The sequence below is a fragment of the Microtus oregoni genome, unplaced genomic scaffold (genome assembly GCF_018167655.1).
Source record: "Microtus oregoni isolate MIOR12 unplaced genomic scaffold, Mior012 000020F_ref0000438, whole genome shotgun sequence".
Classification (NCBI taxonomy): Eukaryota; Metazoa; Chordata; class Mammalia; order Rodentia; family Cricetidae; genus Microtus; species Microtus oregoni.
In genome coordinates this window covers 5,445,176-5,464,762 of record NW_024543079.1, presented here as the reverse complement: position 1 = coordinate 5,464,762, position 19,587 = coordinate 5,445,176, and the positions used below count along the sequence as shown (strand labels likewise).

The window sequence follows — 19,587 nt, the reverse complement described above, 5'->3', positions numbered from 1 at the left end:
GGAGACACATACAGATCCATACGGAGAGAGTCTTAGGGAATCTCCACTCCTGCACATGCCCAGTTGGCACAGCTAAGATTTGCCTGCCTTAAAGGTGCCTGTCATCTGCACCCTCCCTCTGAATGTGTCATACAGTAGGCGCCCAGCAAATGCTTATGATGAAAGGGAGGAAACATAGCCTGGAGGAAGAGATGTGTATTCAAAATCTTGCCTGAACGGCTTTGGTTGGGGACTTAGGTTGGGGTCAAATCTCTGAATGTCTGGCCTGTGTCTCACAGGCAGTTGACAGGTATAACTCTCTAGTCATAAGAGAAAAAGGTACGGGGCTGGAGAGATGGCTCAGAGGTTAAGAGCATTGCCTGCTCTTCCAAAGGTCCTGAGTTCAATTTCCAGCAACCACATGGTGGCTCACAACCATCTATAATGGGGTCTGGTGCCCTCTTCTGGCCATACAGACAGAATATTGCATACATAACAAACAAACAAATAAATAAATAAATACATAGAGAAAAAGATACCATGAGACTGAGGTCCCCATTCCGCCCTAACGGAGTGTGGGAGGAAGAAGCAGAAATGCGTCTGAAAGGGCTGGGTATTGTACGGGTGTTTCTCCTTCGTGGGCCTGTTACCTGCAGGTCAGATGGGCTCCCTCGTTAACTACGCCCATTGACTAGCCTTCTACTAATCCCTGAACAGGACTCTGCATTCTGATCCATCTGACCCCAAGTCTCAGCACTTAATCCCCAGCATCTGTTGCCTCCCTGCAGCCTTGCCCTTTCTTCCATATTCCTGGACTCCAGTCGTTCCAGGGAGGACCCCAGACTCTTTAAAAAATGAGTTCAGAAGACCTGGGCCTGGGCCCTCTGCTCCGGCTGCCCGGCCTTGCCCTCAGGCTTCGGAAAGGTAGGAAGAGAGGGAGGGGTGGACAAGTGTCCGGCTACAACTGGCTCGGAAGCTGTCTCGGTTCCTGGTTCCCACCAGAGCCAAGAATGACACCTGATCCCGGGGGATTGTGAAATGGCAGGAGGTGGCAGGGCGCCCGCGCTGCCCGCTGTGCTTCCTACCCGCCTCCTGCACCCCTCGCTCGGCCCCGCCCCCGGCGCGAGCGGTTAAATCCCCTCCACCCAGGCTGCAGCTCACACCTGCACCATGCCTGCCTGTCGCCTGTGCTTGCCGGCTGCAGGCCTTCTTCTGGGGCTGCTGCTGTCCACCCCCCTCCCAGGCGCAGGTAAGTGCAGCCAGGAGTGCGGTGCCCAGAAGTAGGGGCTCTGGGGGGCAAAAGTGGGGAGGTCAAAGAAAATTTAAATTTTGGGAACCCTGGGGCCTACAGTTAGTGATTCTTGAAGAGTTGGGTTCAATATACTGGCTGTGGGGAGACCCCTGAACGCTGCAAGTTAGAGGGGCGGAGGCTCCCCCTTAGCTGTAGGCGGGGACCCAGCGGAGCGGGAAGCTCCCGGGATGACCGAAGCTGGCTCAAGTCCCCAGGGGACTGGGGTTCTGAAGCCAAGCAACAAGGAGCCCCCAAGTATTAGAGACCCCTGGCCCGGGAATGGGCTCCTCTGGGGTGTTAGGAGTACCTCTGGGTCCAGAGAATTAGAAGTTCGTGGGGTTGAAATGTGAGGATCTTGGAGCAGGGGGATGACTATCCTGGTGGGCTGGGCTCGGTTCTCCCGGACAGTTCTCTGCTCTCCCCATCCCCAGATGCGGGAACAGAGAAACCGGGTGTGTGCCCCCAGCTCCAAGAGAGTACTGGGTGTGTGGCGGAGTGCTCCTCGGACAGCCAGTGCCTCGGCAGCCTCAAGTGCTGCCAGGCCGGCTGCAGCTTTATCTGTTCCCTGCCTAATGGTAACCCCTCAGTGACCTGGCAGGGACAAGGCGGGGCAGTCAAGTGCTGCGAGAGGCGGGGAGCTCACAGCTCGGGAAGGAAGGGCACCCCGGACCCAGGGACCCCCACCCCCTGGAAGGTTGAAGCGGTGGAAACCTGATCCACCTGTGCCCTCCCTTGTCCGGCCTTGGGTGGATGCGGGCAGGGGCGGGGGAGGGGGACAAGGGCGTCACTGAGGTGCGGCCTAGGGGGGAGGTCCCCCCATTCCTGGTTGGGCTCGATTCTCTGGTGCATGACGGGCTTCCGGGCACGCACAGCGAGACTTTGTTCCGGGACCCGGGCGCGGTGGCTTCCTTGGCTGGAGACTGTGTGCAATCCTTAGGTGGCATCAGGCCTGGGACCCGAGCCCTGGGGACCTCTTGCCTCTGGAGTCCCTCCCTCAGGACCTTCCACAGTCTGGCCCGACTAGACTCCTCAGATTTCTCCCTGAGGGCGGGAAAGAACTTTGCCACACCCTAGTCTGTGGAAGTGAGCGGCCCAAAGAAACATTCTTGCACAAAGTCACACCGCCATCCTGTGGCTGGCAGAGGTTCCGTTTCTTTCTTTGACACTTTCTGGCTTTCCCTCCTTTATCTTTAAAACCATCTCCACCCTTAGGACTGGCTGAGGAAGAGCTCTGGGATACTTCTTCATCCGTCAACCCTACTTTTCCATCAGAGGGAGGTCAAGCCCCCACCACGACACCTGCTGTGGCCATGGACGAAGGTGTCCTTGGTATGGAATCTAAGCTTCTCATTTCCAAGAGAGAAAATCTGAGGCTAGGAGGTGGGGGTGGGGACAAGAGGGGAACACGAAGGTTTGTAGTTGCTGGTCTTGATCGTGGCCACCACCCCTACCCCCTATTTTGCCTTTACTATGTTCCCCAGGGACGCAGCAGATGCTGGGAGTGTTTATACTTAGGAGTCCTAAGGCAAAGAAAGCAGTACGGTGGAAAGTGGAGGGAATTACTTATTGTTATCAAGAAATTTGATTTTTCAGGGTGATGTGTGTGGGCGATAACTGCTTTTATAAGAACCCCACAGTGTAGTGACAGTGATCCCATGTGACATATAAAGATGGGGGCTCTGGGAGATTTGGGCCCTCAGTCACAAGGGTAGAAAATGGCAGAGCTGTGTGACTCAGGTTGAGGTTCTGTGATTTCAAATCCCTCTGAGAGCAGGAATAGGGGTCCAGGACCCCTGAGAGCAACTCAGGTTCCCACAATCAACTCAGGTAGGCAGAGCTAGTTGATCCAACTTCAGGGCAGTGTTCAACCACGCTTTGCTGATTGTCTACCTGGATCCTCCAGCTTAACCCCCTTACTCCTTTGCCTACCCAGAAAAGCAGGGCTCCTGCCCCAGCGTGGACTTCCCCAAGCTCGGCATCTGTGAGGACCAGTGCCAGGTGGATAGCCAGTGTCCTGGCAACATGAAATGCTGCCGCAACGGCTGTGGGAAGATGACTTGTGCCACACCCAAACTCTGAGGTAGGTGGGAGCAGGAGAGCTGGTTCAGAGATGCCCAAGTATGGGGTACTTCCTTATAGCAAGTTGCAAAGGAAGACCTCGGAAAACACAGTGATAATCAATCTGTCCATAGATATCTCAGCTAATATTCATCTACAGTGCGTGGATGATGTGTGAACAAACGAATCAGACACAGAGGCTGGGGGATGGGTTTTCTTGTCTAGTGTGTGAGGAAAGAGATAAACAAGCTGATTTTGTAGTTTGTCACAGGGAGGTACATGGCAGGGGACAAAGAGAACAGGAGGGAAGTGTTCTTGGGGGAGGAGAGACAAGGGACATTACTGTAACTTTTACACGAGACAGTGGGTGAAGATTTCACTAAGGAGGTGTGAAACGAGAGAAGGGACATGAGCGTGTCCAGGCAGAGGTAGCAGCAATATGAAGGCTGCCGCGCACCGCGCCCCCGTGTCTGCGCTCGGTGCGCTATTACCCAGTTCGCAAGCTTCGGGCAAGGGTCTGGAGGTTAAAATACACAGACACACACAGACAGAGAGACAGCAACGTGGGTCATCCTTGAATTCCCCAAGAATGCCCCCTTTATTGTGTTCAGGGGCAGATTATATAGAGATAGCCACACCCCAGCCAAACCCACCAGAAACCACTCTCCTGCCATCAGGAACTCCTGAAGGTCTCATGCTCAGAGCAGCTGTAGGCACTCAGATCAGGGGAAAACAAGAAATTCAGGATCTGGGGTCTCACTGCTCCCAACAGAAGGCAAAAACATCACTGGGGCATTTAAGGAAGAACCCAAAGGCTGGGTCGAAATAAGAAGGAAGGCCAAAAGGTCTGGGACAGACGATCTGAGGGCCTTAGAGGCCATTGTCTTGACCCAGAGGTGTGTCTTCAGAAAGAGACTTGCCCTGATATTTGGAAAGGGCCCTCCTGTATTATGCCGTGATGTGGCTAGAACGCAGAGGGCAGGAAAAGATTCATAGACTCACCTGTGAATGGACACGGCAGGTAAGCCTAACCAGGAGGGAGGCAGGGGACAGAGGTGGCCAGTTCACCACTTCACGAAGAAGAATGGTGGGGTTTGCTGATGTGTGATGAACTTCCCTTTTGTTTAAGAGGAACTTTGGTAAGTCAGGAACTGGAAAGATGTAGCTGTGTCCTAGGGGAGAGGATGATGTTGGGGGCGGGCAGGGGAAGAGTGAATGGCCAGTGGGGTTAAGAAGGTGAGCGGGACACAGAGGAGACGATCTCTGTTTACTCCAAAGGCTCCTCTCTGTGGGCAAAGGCAGCTGAGGTCATTAACTTCGGTTGCATTTATCAGTTGTGTCTGAGATGGGTTAAGCATTTACTCTGAGCAAGCCAGGACTAAATTCAGTACCTTTAGTGCTTCAGGCCCTGAAAGGAGAAGTTTGGGGAGTCACTTCCCTTTGTATATGACTAAAAACAAAATACTATTCAGTTGGGGCTAAGCGGTGACTCAGTGGAGAACACTTGGTTTCTGGTGACGACCAGCTATAACCCCAGTTCCAGGGAACCTGGTGCCCTCTTCTGGCATCCAAGGGCATTTCACACACAAGGTACACATAGATACATGCAGAACACACACACACACACACACCTAACACAAAACACCAATATAGCATCATGTCACACAGTAAGTGTTAAAAGGGGAGAAACTGAGACAGAGACTTGGTTGACCTGTTTGAGGTTCTGGGACGGAAAGGAGACCACTCCCTCCAGCTTGCAGTGCAATGATTGACAGAAAGGAGACCACTCCCTCCAGCTTGCAGTGCAGTGATTGAGACGGAAGAATTGATGACATAGCCTGTGCCATTACTCAGTGACCACTGACTGCTGTGGGAAACAGATGAGGAAATGCCACCCAGGCTTGAGGGAGGATGGAGTAGGAGCAGTTGGAGAACGCTTCCCAGGGGCTGACCTTGAGGTGGCACAAAAGGATGAGGCCGTGATTCATGGTTTGGTGAGATGCAGGGTGGGATGCTGTTCAAGGCAGAGGAAGCCATGATGAGCAAGAACTTGGACAAGCCATTGGGTGCAATCACAGATCGCTGGGGGGAATCCATTAGTATACACAGAGATAACCAAAGCCAGAGACGGGGAATGTGTCCAATGTCTCATGCTTGTTATTTCAAAGTAGGCTTTTCAGAGGTTAGGAGGGAGCTGTGGTCTTCCTAGGACTCTGAACTGTGCTATGATGCCAGTGTTCTCCTTGAATGTCAACTGCATGGTGGGCATTGCAAGCAGGAAGACCAGGTTCAGATTTCTGCTCTGACCCTTACTAGCTTCTTTTGTTCCCCAACCATAGTTATTTTCCTTACAGACTGTGGATAAATGTCACCTATTCAGCCAGTTCAGCTCAAGTCGATCTAAGGAATGAAGACATGGTGGGACTTTTTGGTGGTAGAAGGAAGATTTGAGGGAGATAAATGTTTCTGGGTCTCCAGAGAGGCCACAGTGATCAACTGGGATCATGGCTTACCCAAGGAGGTCCTAGAACAAGTGTGATTTGAAGTATAAGAGATGGGTCTAGAACCTGCTGGAAGATGCAGGAAGAGCTCCCAAGAAGGCGGTGCATTGCTGTGTATGCAGTGTGATGGAGGAAAGAGGAAGCTAGGTCAGGATTTAAACTGCTGACACTTGTGTTTAGTGTGACAGATATTAGTGTTGATGATGTCATGGTTTTCTTCCTTCAGCCGCAGTCACCACCAGCCTGAGGAATGGGATGAGAATGCTTCTGCCTGGCCGTGCATCTGGCGTCATTCCCGGGGCCTCCCTTCTCTCTGGTCTTTGTGTTTCTTCCTGGACCTGCAAAAGTATCTCCCTTTTCTAACCAATAAAGAGCTCCCTTCCAGCAATGGAGACGTCATAACACCTGCTCTCTCCACTCTGCCTGTTTCCCCTGACTTGGTTTAGGTTGGTGAGAGAGTATGGGACAACTGGGTCATCCAGGCTCAAAATCCAGGGAAAGATTAGTTCTGAAGTCGTGAACAAGGATTCAGGTATGTCTCTGGGGTGCTAGCACTTCTCTGGTGAATCCTTGCACCAATCCTGTGAAGTTGCTTATTCTCCAAGGATCCTGGAGCCAACAGGGCCTCTTAGGGGTGGAGAAACACCTCGGAAGTCACTCATATTTAACCCTGGGTGTGCTGCGTGTCTCTCTGCCAGCCAATGCTGGGAGACATGCTCAGGGAGGCTTCCTGGCTGCTCAGAGTCCTCGGAGAAGTTCGTGACAGTCTGGGGGTCTGCTGAGCAGGCCGTCAGTAAACGGCACAAGTCTGAGGGCCTGGATTCAGATCCTCGCACCCATTTATAAAAGGTCAAGTGCAACATTATGCCTTTACCCTACCACTGGGGTGGGGATGAAGTTGGAGACAGGTTAATTCCCAGATCTTTCTGGACAGCCAGTCTAGCTAAATGCCATAAGCATCAAGTTCAGAAAGGGAATTGGCTCTCTCCTTCCATCAGGTGGGTTCCAGGGATCGTATTCATGTGGTCAGGCTTGGTGGCAAACACCCTTACCCACTGAGCCATCTCTCTGCCCTCCCCCTACCCGTGTGGTTTAAAAAGAAGCCCTTGCCTAGCTTTGTGTCTCATCTAACCTTGAAATGACAGATCAGACAGGCTCGTTTTCCTCCTCTCCTTTCAGAGAGTAATAATTGTTGCTTAAGGAAAACCAGAGGACCTAGGGCCAGGGTTTGTCTGTCCTCTTCCCACATGACAGAAAGACATGACTTAGCTTTAGCAGGAGGTAAAAACTTGCTATTTTTAAAATTAAAATTAATTAATTTTAAATTTAAAATTAGAAGTGGCCTTAAAATCTTCAGGTTTTTTTCCCCTCTCCATTTGCTATTTCTTCCTGTTTCTGCTTAGTGTGGAGCTCGGTACAAACATCTCTTACATCATGGTCATTTCCTTAGCCCAGTATAGGCCCTTTTAGTTCCAACTCTGAGTCTTTATCGTCAGGTGGGTGGAACAGCAATCCATACCAAGTTCTGAGTGGCACTTCTAAATTTTCCCAATGGACTTGTATTTTACAAGGAAAGATTTTTTTTTTTAGGGAATATAGTTTTATTTATTTTTTTTAATTTAAAATTTTTTTATTTAATTTATTTATTTATTAAAGATTTCTGTCTCTTCCCCGCCACCGCCTCCCATTTCCCTCCCCCTTCCCCAATTGAGTCCCCCCCCCCAGCCTGAAAAGCAATCAGGGTTTCCTGTCCTGTGGGAAGTCCAAGGAACTCCCACCTCCATCCAGGTCTAGTAAGTTGAGCATCCAAACTGCCTAGGCTCCCACAAAGCCAGTGCGTGCAGTAGGATCAGAAACACATTGCCATTGTTCTTGAGTTCTCAGTAGTACAAGGAAAGATTTTTAAGCAGGATGCCAACATTTGTGCAGTTTCTGAGACAGAATTAACTTTAGGGAAATGTATTTAGAGGAATGCATTTTTTTTTTTTATTCACACACGAAAAGCCTTAGGGGACCCCATAGGGAGCTTGACTTCATGGAGAGCTGTACAGGCTTGATAAATCAGGAACGTCTGCAGGCTAAGCGGCACTGATTTCTGGTCAGAAAGTTGTTTTCGTTGCCTCCACAGCCTCCGTAGCTAAACCGCACACACTTGCCAGATTTGATGTTATAGTGCCATCGCAGTTGCATGGTTTGACACTCACCCCTTTCCATAGGAAGTTTGCATAGCTCTGGTAAGGGCTTTCTGAATACTTGAAGAAGAAGAGTGGTTAAGGGGGCCGAATCCATCACCACCCCTTGCTTCTCTCCCCTCTGCTTGAGGCTTCCACGGCCACAAGGTGCAAGGCTAAGGCCATCCATGACAGCTACTTCTTCCCACCCGAACTTCTCCATCTCAACAGAAGCCAAGGTTTGCATTTCTGCAAGCAGTGAAACCTCCCTTGCCTGGGATTTCGACATAAGCCCTGCCACCCACGACTGCATGAGGCTGCAGAGATGTCACATCTCCAAGTCTCCAGCTGGTTGTGGGTGACGCCAAGGAGCTGAGCCCTGGATCTCCTTTGCCCCCTCAGATTTGATTTGCTGCGGTCAGACCCTGCAGGTGTCTGCCTTCTATCTCATAGTCTGTTCCAGAATGGACAGACTGCAGGGAAAGGGGAGCCTTGAGTCTGAGAGCAGGGTTTCAAGTCTGACACAGTCGTTTTCTAGCTGATAACCCTGGATGCAGGACCTGTCTCTTCTACATTGAGTTTCTTGACCATAAGCTGGACTGTAATTTTCACATCTTGGGGCTAATTGAGAGGTTAAAGAGAACTAATGAGGGCTGGGGGTGGGAGTGAAACACACCTTTAATTCCAGCATTCAGGAAAGGCAGAGGCAGGGGGATCTCTATGGGTTGAAGGCCAGCCTGGTCTACATAGAGAGCTCCAGGCCAGGCAGAGCTGTATAAGGAGACCCATCTCAACAAAATACAGCAACAAAAATAGGGAACAAAACCAAACAAAAACAGCCAATAAGAAGCACGGAGAAGTCCAACAACTAAAAAAAAAACAACAAAAAAAAAAAAAACAAAAACCAATCACTGGATAACGGTGAACTGCCCCCTAAGCATCCTCTTCCTAAGCAACAAGACCTAGCAACACAAACCTTGCATACTAACTCTGTAGCCCTAGTTCCTGGTGCAGGAATGCCTCTGAGGTCTCAGCAAACACCCAACAAAGCCACAATAACCATGAGCTCCTCATGCTACAAGTTTCTTTGTATTTTTTACTATGTGAGATGTGTTTTGCAATTACTGTTTTATATGTGCATTCACGTGTGTGAGGGGGTATATGTGTGTATGCGTGCATGTGTGTGTGTGTTCATATGTGTTGTAGAGGCCAAAGGACAACTTAGGTGTTGTTTTATGGGGATTTTTTTGAGTCATAGTTCCTCACTAGGCTGGGGTTCACCGAATAGGCAAGGCTGGCTGGGCAGTGAGCACTCTGCCTCCCGAGCTCTGGGATCACAGCATGCCCTGCAACTGACCCTCTCCTTTCCTTTTCTTTTGACGTAGGTGTTGGAGATCAAATGCAGGACTTTAGGCTTTCAAGGAGAATGCTTTACAGAAAGATTTGTCTTCTCAGTCTCTGTAATTACCCTTCCTAGTAACTTTGGGGTGAGTGGAAGATTCAGAGGGCCTCGTGTGTGCCAGGCCAGAGCTCCACTGCTAACCTGCCTCTCTGGTCACTCTAACTATCGTGGCTTACCATGCTACATGAAGACACTACAGTCAGAGAGATGGAGCATCTGTTCTAATGCCAGGAAGTGGGAGGATCAAGACACAAAGCCAGCACGATTCAGGTTCTTAACCTGTCTCCTTTACCGTAGGGTGAAGGGGTGGATGAACACTTTGGGTGGAATTTGGCAGCAGCCTAAGCAGGGGAGAGGTTCAGGTTCTCTATGTCTATGCCTTGTAAGACTGGTGCTAGGTACAAGAACAAAATAGTTATCCAGTCAAGATGGAAATGGATTGGGGAGGCGGGGCAAGTTGGCATGTTTGCATAGCGTGTGACATCCTGGTCACAGTAATGTCCTCCTTGACCCCAGGTGACTCAAGAGGAAGTGGAGTCCCCCTTGTTTTAAAATGTTCCTAGTCTGCTTTCCCTCTTCACTGGTTCTGTTAAAACCAAGAAGGAATCACTTTATTTATTTTTGTGTGTAATAGAGGTGATCCCCCTTCTCTCTCTCTCTCTCTCTCTCTCTCTCTCTGTGTGTGTGTGTGTGTGTGTGTGTATGTGTGTGAATTAAACTCAACCGTTGTTCTTATCTTCTAGAGGAAAAAAACCCTGACATTCTGAGAGACCAGACAACACCCTTGAGGCATAGATTTTTGTAGGTAGTAGGACCAGCACCTGACTCCTGATGCTACTGACTTGGGGGGACCCAGGGCTCCTACATGCTAATAACTGTTCCACCCCACCACCACCACTGAGCTATATTCCAGCTCTGAATGTTTGTAAAGGGAATCCTCCTATTTACAAGAAGGTCTGAATACATCACATTCATGCCCCTCCCCCCCATCCACCTGCTGACTTTAAACCACCATAGAGATAGTGGCCCAGGAAGGAGCCTGACTCTGTCAAGAGGACACATCAAAGTTGAGCATATACCTCCCCTTCTTGGTCTCCCTTTGGCCATCACAGGCCCAAACTTTCCTCTTCCAATGGCTCCTTCACTGTCTGTTATGCTATGACATATGCTGTGTGTCTCCCCCCACCCATCCTCGCCCCCATCCTCGCCCCCCTCCAGTGTCTTTGGCTGGTGACTGTAACTCCAGCTCCTAGGATGGTGCCTGGCACACAGCAAATACCTGATTGCGTCTGCCAGACCTGAACTGGCTCCCTATCCCGCTGGTTGAGAAACAGACTCTGTCCTGCAGGGTCCCTACTCGGTTCCTGGTCTACGTTGAGGCCCCCATTTCATACCAACCTTTACTTGGTTCTGAGCAAAGCTCTTGGCAGAAGGCGAGGATTAGGAAAACCGAGAAGGAGGCCTGGAGCCGCATGGTGTCTGCCGGCAGTTGCGCAGTCTGGAGCTATCTTATTCAAGGAGAGAAGAGCCTAGGAGGAGGAGCTGACTCTGTCCTGCTCGCTAACCTCTAACTGCTGCCGCGCCAGGGCTGGCTGCTGCCAGAACAGAGAGTCCCGGCAAAGCACAGCCTCTCTTTCCTCCAGGACTTATCTGATCTGAACTCCGAAGCCGATGTGCTACCATGTCGGTCCTGAAGCTCCTTCAACAGGAATGGGGCCGCAGTTACTACCAGCGTTGTGCCCTCGCATTTCCAGGCACCACACAAAATACACCGCACACACTGCTTGTCCCTGATGTTTACACAGGACCTGACTTGGGGTCCTAACATCCAAGCTGGGCGGCTCACATTTCCTGTAACTCCGGCTCCAAGAGAATCCAATGCGTGTGGCCTCAGTGGGCACCTATACACTGTGAACGACCCTCTCCGCATACACATACGTCATCAAAAGGAAAATAAATCCTCGGAAAGGACAAGCCTGAGTTTCTCTAATGTCCTGTCCGACATATGGTCTCTTCTTTTCAAATGTACTCCTGCCGTAATGCCACCAGTCACCCTGTGACACAGCTGATTGGGGTGGGGGTGGCGAAAGTCAAGCCTATGGGACCTCACATCTTGGACTTTCAGTTTCCAATTATCCATTTATCTGTCTGTCGGTCGTCGGTCTATTTATTATGTATACAGTGTTCTGCTTGTGTGTCTGCTTACAGGCCAGAAGAGGGCACCACCAAATCTCATTATGGGTGGTTGCTGGGAATTGAACTCAGGACCTCTGGAAGAGCAGCCAGTGGTCTTAACCACCAAGCCACCTCTCCAGTCTGCCTCTCCACCCCCAGTTTCCATTTTTTTTTTGATTAAGTAAACCCCCTTTTAAAATAAGCCATCCAGTCTCAGGCATTTTGTTATAGCAACAGAAAATACACAGAAGCGCTCCGTTTCGCAAGAAGATTCAACTGCTAGGTTTCAGAGCCACAACAGTGTTGCTCATCTGTTCGGCCCCAGTGATTTGTGCCACTGTTAAAGAGACATTTCTCAAGTCTCTTTCGTTGTGTTGAACCTGCTGCCAGGTGCTGCCTCCGTCACACCTGGTGCCCCAGGCAGTTATGGGAACAACACACACTTGGTCAGAAGTCAGAACCTGTCAGCTGGCTGGAGAAGGAGCAGATTTAGTGGATTTAAGAAGAATCACAAAAGTTCAGTATAAAATCAAGCTGTAGTTTGTGTTTGCCATCCCAGTACTTAGAGTCGAGGCAGGAGGATTGATTACAAGTTCAAGGTCAACCTTGGCTAAATAGTGAGTTCAAGGCCAGCCTGGGTCATGTGAAACCCTGTTTAAAAGAAAAAAATAGAAAATGAAAAAGAATGAAAGTTTGCTTTTTAAAATCAATATATCCTTTTGTTAAAAAGGGATTGTTTTATTTATTTTCTTTTTGTTTGTTTTTGTTTTGCTTTCTTGTTTTTTTTTTTTTTGGTTTTTTTTGGTTTTTTTTTTTTTTTTTTTTTTTCTGACAGCATTTCTCTGTGTAGTCCTGGCTGTCCTGGAACTCACTCCACTCTGTAGATCAGGCTGGCCTTGAGCTCAAAGATCTGCCTGCCCCTGCCTCCAAAGTGCTGGGGTCAAAGATGTGTGCTACCTCCTGGCTTATTTTTAGTTATGTGTGTATGCATGTGTTGAGGGGTATGTTTCGGTGAGTATGGGTGCTTGTGGAAGCTAGAAGCATTGGTCCTCCTGAGCTGGAGTGAGCCAGGAGTGGTGGTTGTGAGCCTCCAGCATGGGGGCTGGGAATCAAACTCAGGTCCTGCATACAGGCTCTTAACTGCTGAGCCCCTCTTCAGCTCCTAAATTTGTGTATTCTTTCAGGAAAAATGCCTTTTAAGGTCTTTACTCATTTTTCCTTTCCTTTCCTTCCCTTCTTAATTTTTCTGTTCCTTGTTCCTTTTTGTTTTGTGGCATGGAGGACCGAACTCAGAGGCTTAGAAACTCTACCACCTAAGTTATTTCCTCAGCCCCATCTTTTGCCAACTTTCTTACTGTATTAGTTGTGTGTTATTGACTTCTAGGAGTTGTTAATATACAATAATAGTTATTGCTGATAGGTGTTATTGTCTTTATTTATTTATTTGTTTTGGGGTAGGGTCTCACTATGTAAACCAGGCTAGCCCAGATCTTCTGAGTACTGTGACCAAAAGCCTGTGCCACTATGCCTGACTATTGTCCTTATTATTTGTTTTTATTTATTTACTTTTTTGAGGCAGGGTCTTTTTGTGTGGACTTGGCTGGCCTAGAACTTGCTCTGTAGACCAGGCTGTCCTCCAACTCACAGAGATCCACCTGTCTCTGCCTCCTGAGTACTGGGATTAAAGGCATGTGCCACCACCACCCAACCTTGGTTCAGAAATGCATTTATTTTGAGTAGGAGATTCAAAGAAATAGGCAATTCTCCTTAGATTTGAATCAAGTAGATCCCAGGTGGTCATACTCCTGACATCTCCATGTCTTTTCAGCACTGAATTAGAAATAACACTAATTATGTGTTCATTTCACCTAATAAGGTGAAATGTCTATCTAATCGACATAGACAATAAAGAGGAAACCAGTGGCAAAAGGAAGAAAAATTGGGCATATTGCAAGTACAGTGACTTGCTAGATAGCATTTAACAAGCAAGGCAGATATGAAGGCTGGATCTTCAGAGCAAAATTAACAGGAAGAATCAGGCATGGGCTAACGTATGACTGTGATGAATTAAGAGGGATGTGCTCTGCATTTGATAAAACTTACCAAGAACATGATATTAGCATGGGGTGTGGCAGTCTGTCTCCAGTTTGAGCTACATAGTGAGACTCATAAAAAACAAAGTCAAACCATAGCAGTATCTGAGATGGGAGAGTCTGAGGGATCGCCTGCATTGCTTGCCCATTTCCTCCTGGCCGCAAGGGAGGCTGGGAGAATAAATATGCTTATTTTGTACCTACTGTCTCCCAGCAACAAACCCATGCTCTCTATGTATTGGGAATGGGACTCTCCAGGCTACGTGTCCCTTCACTGACTTCTGGCATCCTCCAAACCTGTTTTTTTTTTTGACTTATTTATTTATTATGTATACAACATTCTGCCTCCATGTATGCCCGCATGCCAGAGGAGGGCATCAGATCTCATCATAGATGGTTGTGAGCCACCATGTGGGTGCTGGGAATTGAACTCAGGTCCTCTGGAAGAGCAGCCAGTGCTCTTAACCACTGAGCCATCTCTCCAGCCCCCCAAATCTGTTTTTTTTCTTTTTTATTTCCCCTTAGATACCATCTCGAGGTGGCCATGCCTTTCCTCCCAAAAACCATTAGAACCCTTAAAGGTCTGAAGCCACAGCACATTCTAGAAGATAGAGGCCAGGTCCACACATCCCACTTGTTCTTCCACAAGGGTCAGTTCCAGTTTCACTTGGGTTCCTTCCATGAACTCAGAGATTCTTCCAATCAAATGATCCCCATGCTTACAATCTAGAAGCAACAATGCCTCAGTTTCCCTCTCTTCCTCCTACTCTCCAACACTCATGCAACTATATGAAACTCATGTTTCAAGTGCCCACTTTTGTTCCTGGGTTTTTGTTTATTTTCTACGTGTGTATCGTACGCGTGCCACACACACTTTGCTCCTGCCTGCAGGCCATGGTACACGCCTGGAGGTCAGAGAATAACCTTGAGAGCTGGTCCTCGCATTCCACCTTATTTGAGACAGGGATTCTTGACATTCACTGCTGTGGACAGCAGTCTAGCTGGCCTACACACTTCCAGGAATTCTCCCGTTTCTGCCTCCCTTCTCTCTCTAGGAGCGCTGGGGATTTCAGACAAGTGCCATTGTGGCTGGCTTTATTCCATATGTGTACATTTCGTGTGCATTCTGGGGATTCTAAGAGAGCTATTGCTGTCTCCTGGCCCTGCTGTTTCTGTGTTCTTTACTGGATCTTGATTAATAAAGATTGAAAGTCTGGATTTCTCAGCCCTAACAGAAATGGTGGTTTTAATTCCAAGCAAGATTCTTCAACTCCAGGAAAGAGAGTTAGATGCCAAATACTAAATTCAAAGTAACAAATAGACCCTAAAGGCACCTGTATTTTTTGTTTTATTTTGTTTTCCAAGACAGAGCTTCTCTGTGTGACAGCTCTGGCACCATCATGCCCAGCCCTAGCCACTCTTTAGGTCTAAGTTTTAGCTCATTTTGTTATGACGTATGTGTGTGGTCTTGAACAAGTTCATTTTTATTAGAACTTTCCATTTGTACACATGTAGATACAAAAGGCGTGGTTCGGTTAGCCTGGATGACCCTGTTTCCAAATTACCCAAGCTCCCTTATACATTTCCACTTCTGGAGGCAGATACAAGGGGAGCGTCAGGAGAGAAAGATGAGGGGTCCTGCACCCTGCAAACAACCAACGGTTGCTTCCCTGGGGGTGTCCACCACAATGAGGAAATAACAGAGACCAGGGCCGTTCCGCTCCACTGAGGTCCTTCGGTGCAGGGGTTCTCTGAGCACAGCCCTGAAAACTGCATGTTCATTCCTGAGCAGAACTGGGAACAGATCTTATCACCACAGGGCACACACTAGCCATTTCTAAGGCTCTCGTTGGTGCAGGGGCAGGAACAATTCGTTCCAGTCACTCACGTATGGCAAACCCAAGCAGGACTGAAGGATGTAAGATTGAGGTGCTTATCGAATCTGGGAGAATTCCTTCAATGCCATGTTTTCCCAGAAGTGGAAAGTACTGTCCGATACCATCAATCACTGACCTTTCTGTTATGGAAGGAAAATGCTCTGGGAAGGGACTCCCTCCACCCTGCTCTGTCCCAGTTAGGGTATACACTAAGATGCACTAGGGTGTTGCTATGGGCAACAATGAGGTTTAAATTTGGGCCTTCTTTTTTTTCTGTTGTAATGCTTTTGTTTTGTGGAATATAGATGGTTGGTGCAAATGGACTTTTCTTTTTGGGCTACTAGCTCACAAAGAATGACACAGAGACTTATTAATTATGAAAGCTCAGTCTTAGCTTAGGCGTGTCCCATTAGCTCTTATGACTGAAACTAACCCGTGTTTGTTAATCTACACTCTCCCATACATTCCTTTCCTCATCTCCGTTATGCCCATCTTGGTTATTCCATGTCTGGCTGGTGACTCCACCTTTTTCCCCCAGAGTTCTCTTTGTCCAGAAGTCCCACCTATACTTCCTGCCTCACTACTGGGTGTTTAGCTTTTTATTAAACCAATCCTAATGACACACCTTCATACAGTATAAAGGAATATTCCACAACAGGTTGGAAATAGTCTAGCCATTTTGGCTATATGAAGTCTTTTTATTTATGAACTTAAGATATATTTCATATATCTGTGTTTTGTTTTTTAATTCTCCTCATCAATACTTCATGGCTTTTGGTGCATAGATCTTTTACCCTTTTGATGATTTGGAGAACTTTGGTTTTTTGTTTGATGTTTTGCTGTTACTGATGAAAACATGACTATTCTCTAAATTTCCCTCTTGTGGAAATTTATTGGTATATAAAATCACCACATGTATTTGCATATTCATTTTTTACTCTGAAACTTTAATAAATTTATCTAACAGTGTGTGTGTGAGTGTGTGAGATCCTTAAGTTCTGTCTCTATATAGTAACATGCAATTGTGCATACAGAGGGCTGCAAACAGACGTGCGTATCAGACGTTAACAACTGCATACAAAAAGGCTGTGAACATCTGCAAACAGAAGGCTGTGAACAGACATGAACATCTTTATACAGAGAGCTGTGAACAGATGTGAACATCTGCATACAGAGGGCTATAAACAGATGTGAACACCTGCAGACAACAGAGGAGTTATTCAGACCCTGAGACATCAGAACTCAACGGATCCTTTATTAGGAGGAACTAGAATCTTCATAGGAATAAATGAGAGTCCTGAAAGTTGAGGTCACAGGGTCTAACACTGAGCAGGGGTCAAAGGTTAAAGGATATTACTTTAGGAGAGACGCTGCAGTGAGGGAGAGAGAATAAACAAATTCAGGGGTTCTGTTGTGGGAACAGACAGAGTCTTAGTGGCTAAGACTTGGCCGCTGTCAGCCAATCCAAGCATCTGTTGGGCTCACAGAAGCAAGTCTCAGACTAGGAGCTAAGACCTGGAGCTTCCTGCAGCTCAACCTTGTCATATCCAGGAAAACAGATCTGTAAGACACAAGGGTAAGGATGGAGATGCTGGGCTTCAGCCACCGTAGGAACCAGATCCTTCAGCAAATGGAAAGGGATGGGATGATTTTCACATCCCTGGGCAAGCAGGGAAATCAGAAGTGATGGACATGCCGGGTTCAGCTCACGCCTTCTAATTTATACCACGTTATACCTGTTAACTCAGTGTGGTGACCACGGCAACTCACATGCTCCTCCTCTGAGTTGGGTCAGGTGCTCCCTGCTCCTGTGTCCTTTCTTTCCCCACTGCTCCCCTCAGACTTGCAGGCTTCCCTTTGCCCACTGCCTCCCTCCTATCCTTTCTTTCCCAGGTCCTTCCATTTGCACCTCCAGGACTGCCCTGGCCTCAGAAAGGACTGATGCTCAGATTGCTGTTTAATTTTAGTGGAAATGCAGATTGGGGACCTTTAGCACTTACTTTTCTTTTTGCAGACAACTCTGCAGATATGTTCAGTTTGGAAGTTGTTAGGATTCCCTTTGCAGCCACCATAGATGAATTCAGTACAGACCTCAGTTTCTTTATTATAATACCAGCGTGGAAAGTAAGCCATGCAGGGGCCAGGATCCTGTGGCAGACTGCATACATCTGTGGGGAAAATATTGGGGGACAGATATTTGGATGCCTGTCTCCTCAGGAACAACCCCGTCCCCTTTCTCTATCCACTGCTCTCTTTGTCTAGCTCAGAGCTGTGCTTCCGGTTTCCTGGGAATCTGACCAGTCACTTCAGCCTCTTTATCTTCTTTTTCTCAGCTGCAGGATGACAACACAAAGAACCACTGACTGGTCGGGACAGGACCATCCCAGGAGCAGACGTGGCCATTGTGTCTCCTCAGCATCTGAATGATGACTGCTTGATGACTTGGCCTCATACACGGCAAGGATGGCTGTCTCTTTCCTTTCTGCCAGGAATGGCCACCATCTAAGTTAAAATATCTCCAGTCCACTAGACGTCAGAGGAGCTGATGCACTGGCTCAGAACAGTTATCTTCCAACCCCAAAGTCCATACCTCCCTCTCCACAGCTTCTCTCTTTGCTGCTCTTAACGCTCATCCTTTCAAATTGTACTTGAAAGTCAGCCTACTCCCCAGTCTCCGTGCCTTCCACACCTGCTCAATGCCCGAGCCGTTCTGGCTAGCAAGGCACACTCCTATTCATTCTTCAAAACCCTTCCAGTAGCCAAGTGTGGTGGCATTTGCCTGACATCCCAGCACTTGGGAAGCCGAGGCAGGAGGATTGCAGCGATTTCAAGGATGCCCTGAGCTATACAGAAGACCATGTCTGCAATATCTAAACAGTCCCAGCATCATTGCCTTTCTGATGTCTCCTGGGTCCATGCTTTGCCCCTTGATTTTAATGCATCTGTTTTATGTCTGTGATGATGATTTATCGTGGGTTTATCCATATTTTCTGACTGCAGTAAAACTGAGTTCTTCATGAACAAATACTGTACCTTAGCCCTGTACAGCCGTTCTGAGCAGATCTTTGGCAAGAAATGAATGTTTCAGGAATGTTCTCAGAAATAAATAAACAAATAAAGGAAGAAAGGATGAAAGGAAGGAAGTAAAGAAGGAAGGAAAGAAGAAAGGAAGAAAGGATAGAAGGAAGGGAAGAAGGAAGGAAAGAAGGAAAGAGAGAAAGAAGGAAGGAAAGAGAGAAAGATCCCAAACTTAAGCACTTAATGAACAACTGATTTCACCACTGAAAAATTCCATTACAATCACACAAGTTTAGCTATTAAAGTCTGGCCGTGGGTCTTAGCCTTTGACACATGTTGACATTTCCTTTGGTGTGGCAGCCCTCTTTCTGTTCTCATTGTGCAGGTAGAGGGCATGAGACTTGGAGAGATGAAGCCACTCCCTGATGTCACACACCAGTGAGGGAGTTAAGTGTACATGAATCACCAGATATGGTGGTTGCACTCTTAGAACCCCAGACACCCAAAGGCTGAGATAGGAGGATGTCAAGGTTGAGGTCAGCCTTAATTCCCTGATTCAGCAACCAGAACCTGAGTAGACCACAGTTGGGGGTTAGGATCACAGGGAGGAGGATCACGTCCGGATGTCCGAGTGCACATCCTCAACCATCTCCACCTTCTCCACCTCCCAGTGTTTCCACGCCTGATCACATGTCTCCTAGCACAGCGTTTTCCCATGAGCACTTGCTGGTATCTGGAAAGCTACTTCTCCCTGTGTTTACCTGCACACTACCCGTCCTTCAGATTTCAATTTTTATATGGCTTTCCCAGGAAAAGCTTTGGTGGCCTCATTGAGGAGCTCATCCTGCGTTTCACAAGCACCCATAAATATTTGCTGATTGATAAATGGCCGCTCAAGGACTTGAGCAGAGAGAAAAGAGTATAGGAGGCTAAGGCGAAGAGGGGAGGCGTCCTGGGTTTTATGTTAGTCCGAGGCCTGGACAAACAAGCCGGGGAACTCTCCATACCTGCCTCATGCTCAT

The 19,587-nt window shown here is 48.0% G+C and overlaps 2 protein-coding genes across 3 annotated transcripts; one reads left to right on the top strand and one right to left on the bottom strand.

The window, feature by feature from the left end:
- Positions 1–1,129: 1,129 nt before the first annotated feature.
- On the top strand, positions 1,130–6,219 carry Wfdc2 (WAP four-disulfide core domain 2). 2 transcript variants are annotated; one of them, XM_041670933.1, is made up of 4 exons: positions 1,130–1,228; positions 2,483–2,599; positions 3,204–3,350; positions 6,056–6,219. In XM_041670933.1, exons 1-3 carry the CDS (start codon positions 1,150–1,152, stop codon positions 3,347–3,349), a joined length of 342 nt encoding a protein of 113 aa, XP_041526867.1. In that variant the 5' UTR covers positions 1,130–1,149; the 3' UTR covers position 3,350; positions 6,056–6,219. The 2 variants fall into 2 exon arrangements, with proteins under 2 accessions (XP_041526867.1, XP_041526868.1); XM_041670934.1 differs by lacking the exon at positions 2,483–2,599 and adding an exon at positions 1,702–1,845 and having other exon boundaries at positions 1,150–1,228.
- Positions 6,220–7,890: 1,671 nt separating this feature from the next.
- Positions 7,891–10,876, bottom strand: Spint3 (serine peptidase inhibitor, Kunitz type 3). The gene is made up of 2 exons (XM_041670700.1): positions 10,801–10,876; positions 7,891–8,081 (listed from the first exon to the last, which is right to left on the bottom strand). The coding sequence occupies exons 1-2, from the start codon at positions 10,874–10,876 to the stop codon at positions 7,891–7,893; spliced, it is 267 nt and encodes an 88-aa protein (XP_041526634.1).
- Positions 10,877–19,587: the final 8,711 nt, after the last annotated feature.

Coding starts and splice junctions, on each gene's coding strand:
- Wfdc2 (XM_041670934.1), top strand. CDS start 1,150: ATGCCTGCCTGTCGCCTGTGCTTGCCGGCTGCAGGCCTTCTTCTGGGG. Junction 1,229..1,701: donor CACCCCCCTCCCAGGCGCAG/GTAAGTGCAGCC, acceptor CCCCATCCCCAG/ATGCGGGAACAGAGAAACCG. Junction 1,846..3,203: donor TATCTGTTCCCTGCCTAATG/GTAACCCCTCAG, acceptor TTGCCTACCCAG/AAAAGCAGGGCTCCTGCCCC.
- Spint3 (XM_041670700.1), bottom strand. CDS start 10,876: ATGCGGCTCCAGGCCTCCTTCTCGGTTTTCCTAATCCTCGCCTTCTGC. Junction 8,082..10,800: donor TTGCTCAGAACCAAGTAAAG/GTTGGTATGAAA, acceptor TTCTTCTTCAAG/TATTCAGAAAGCCCTTACCA.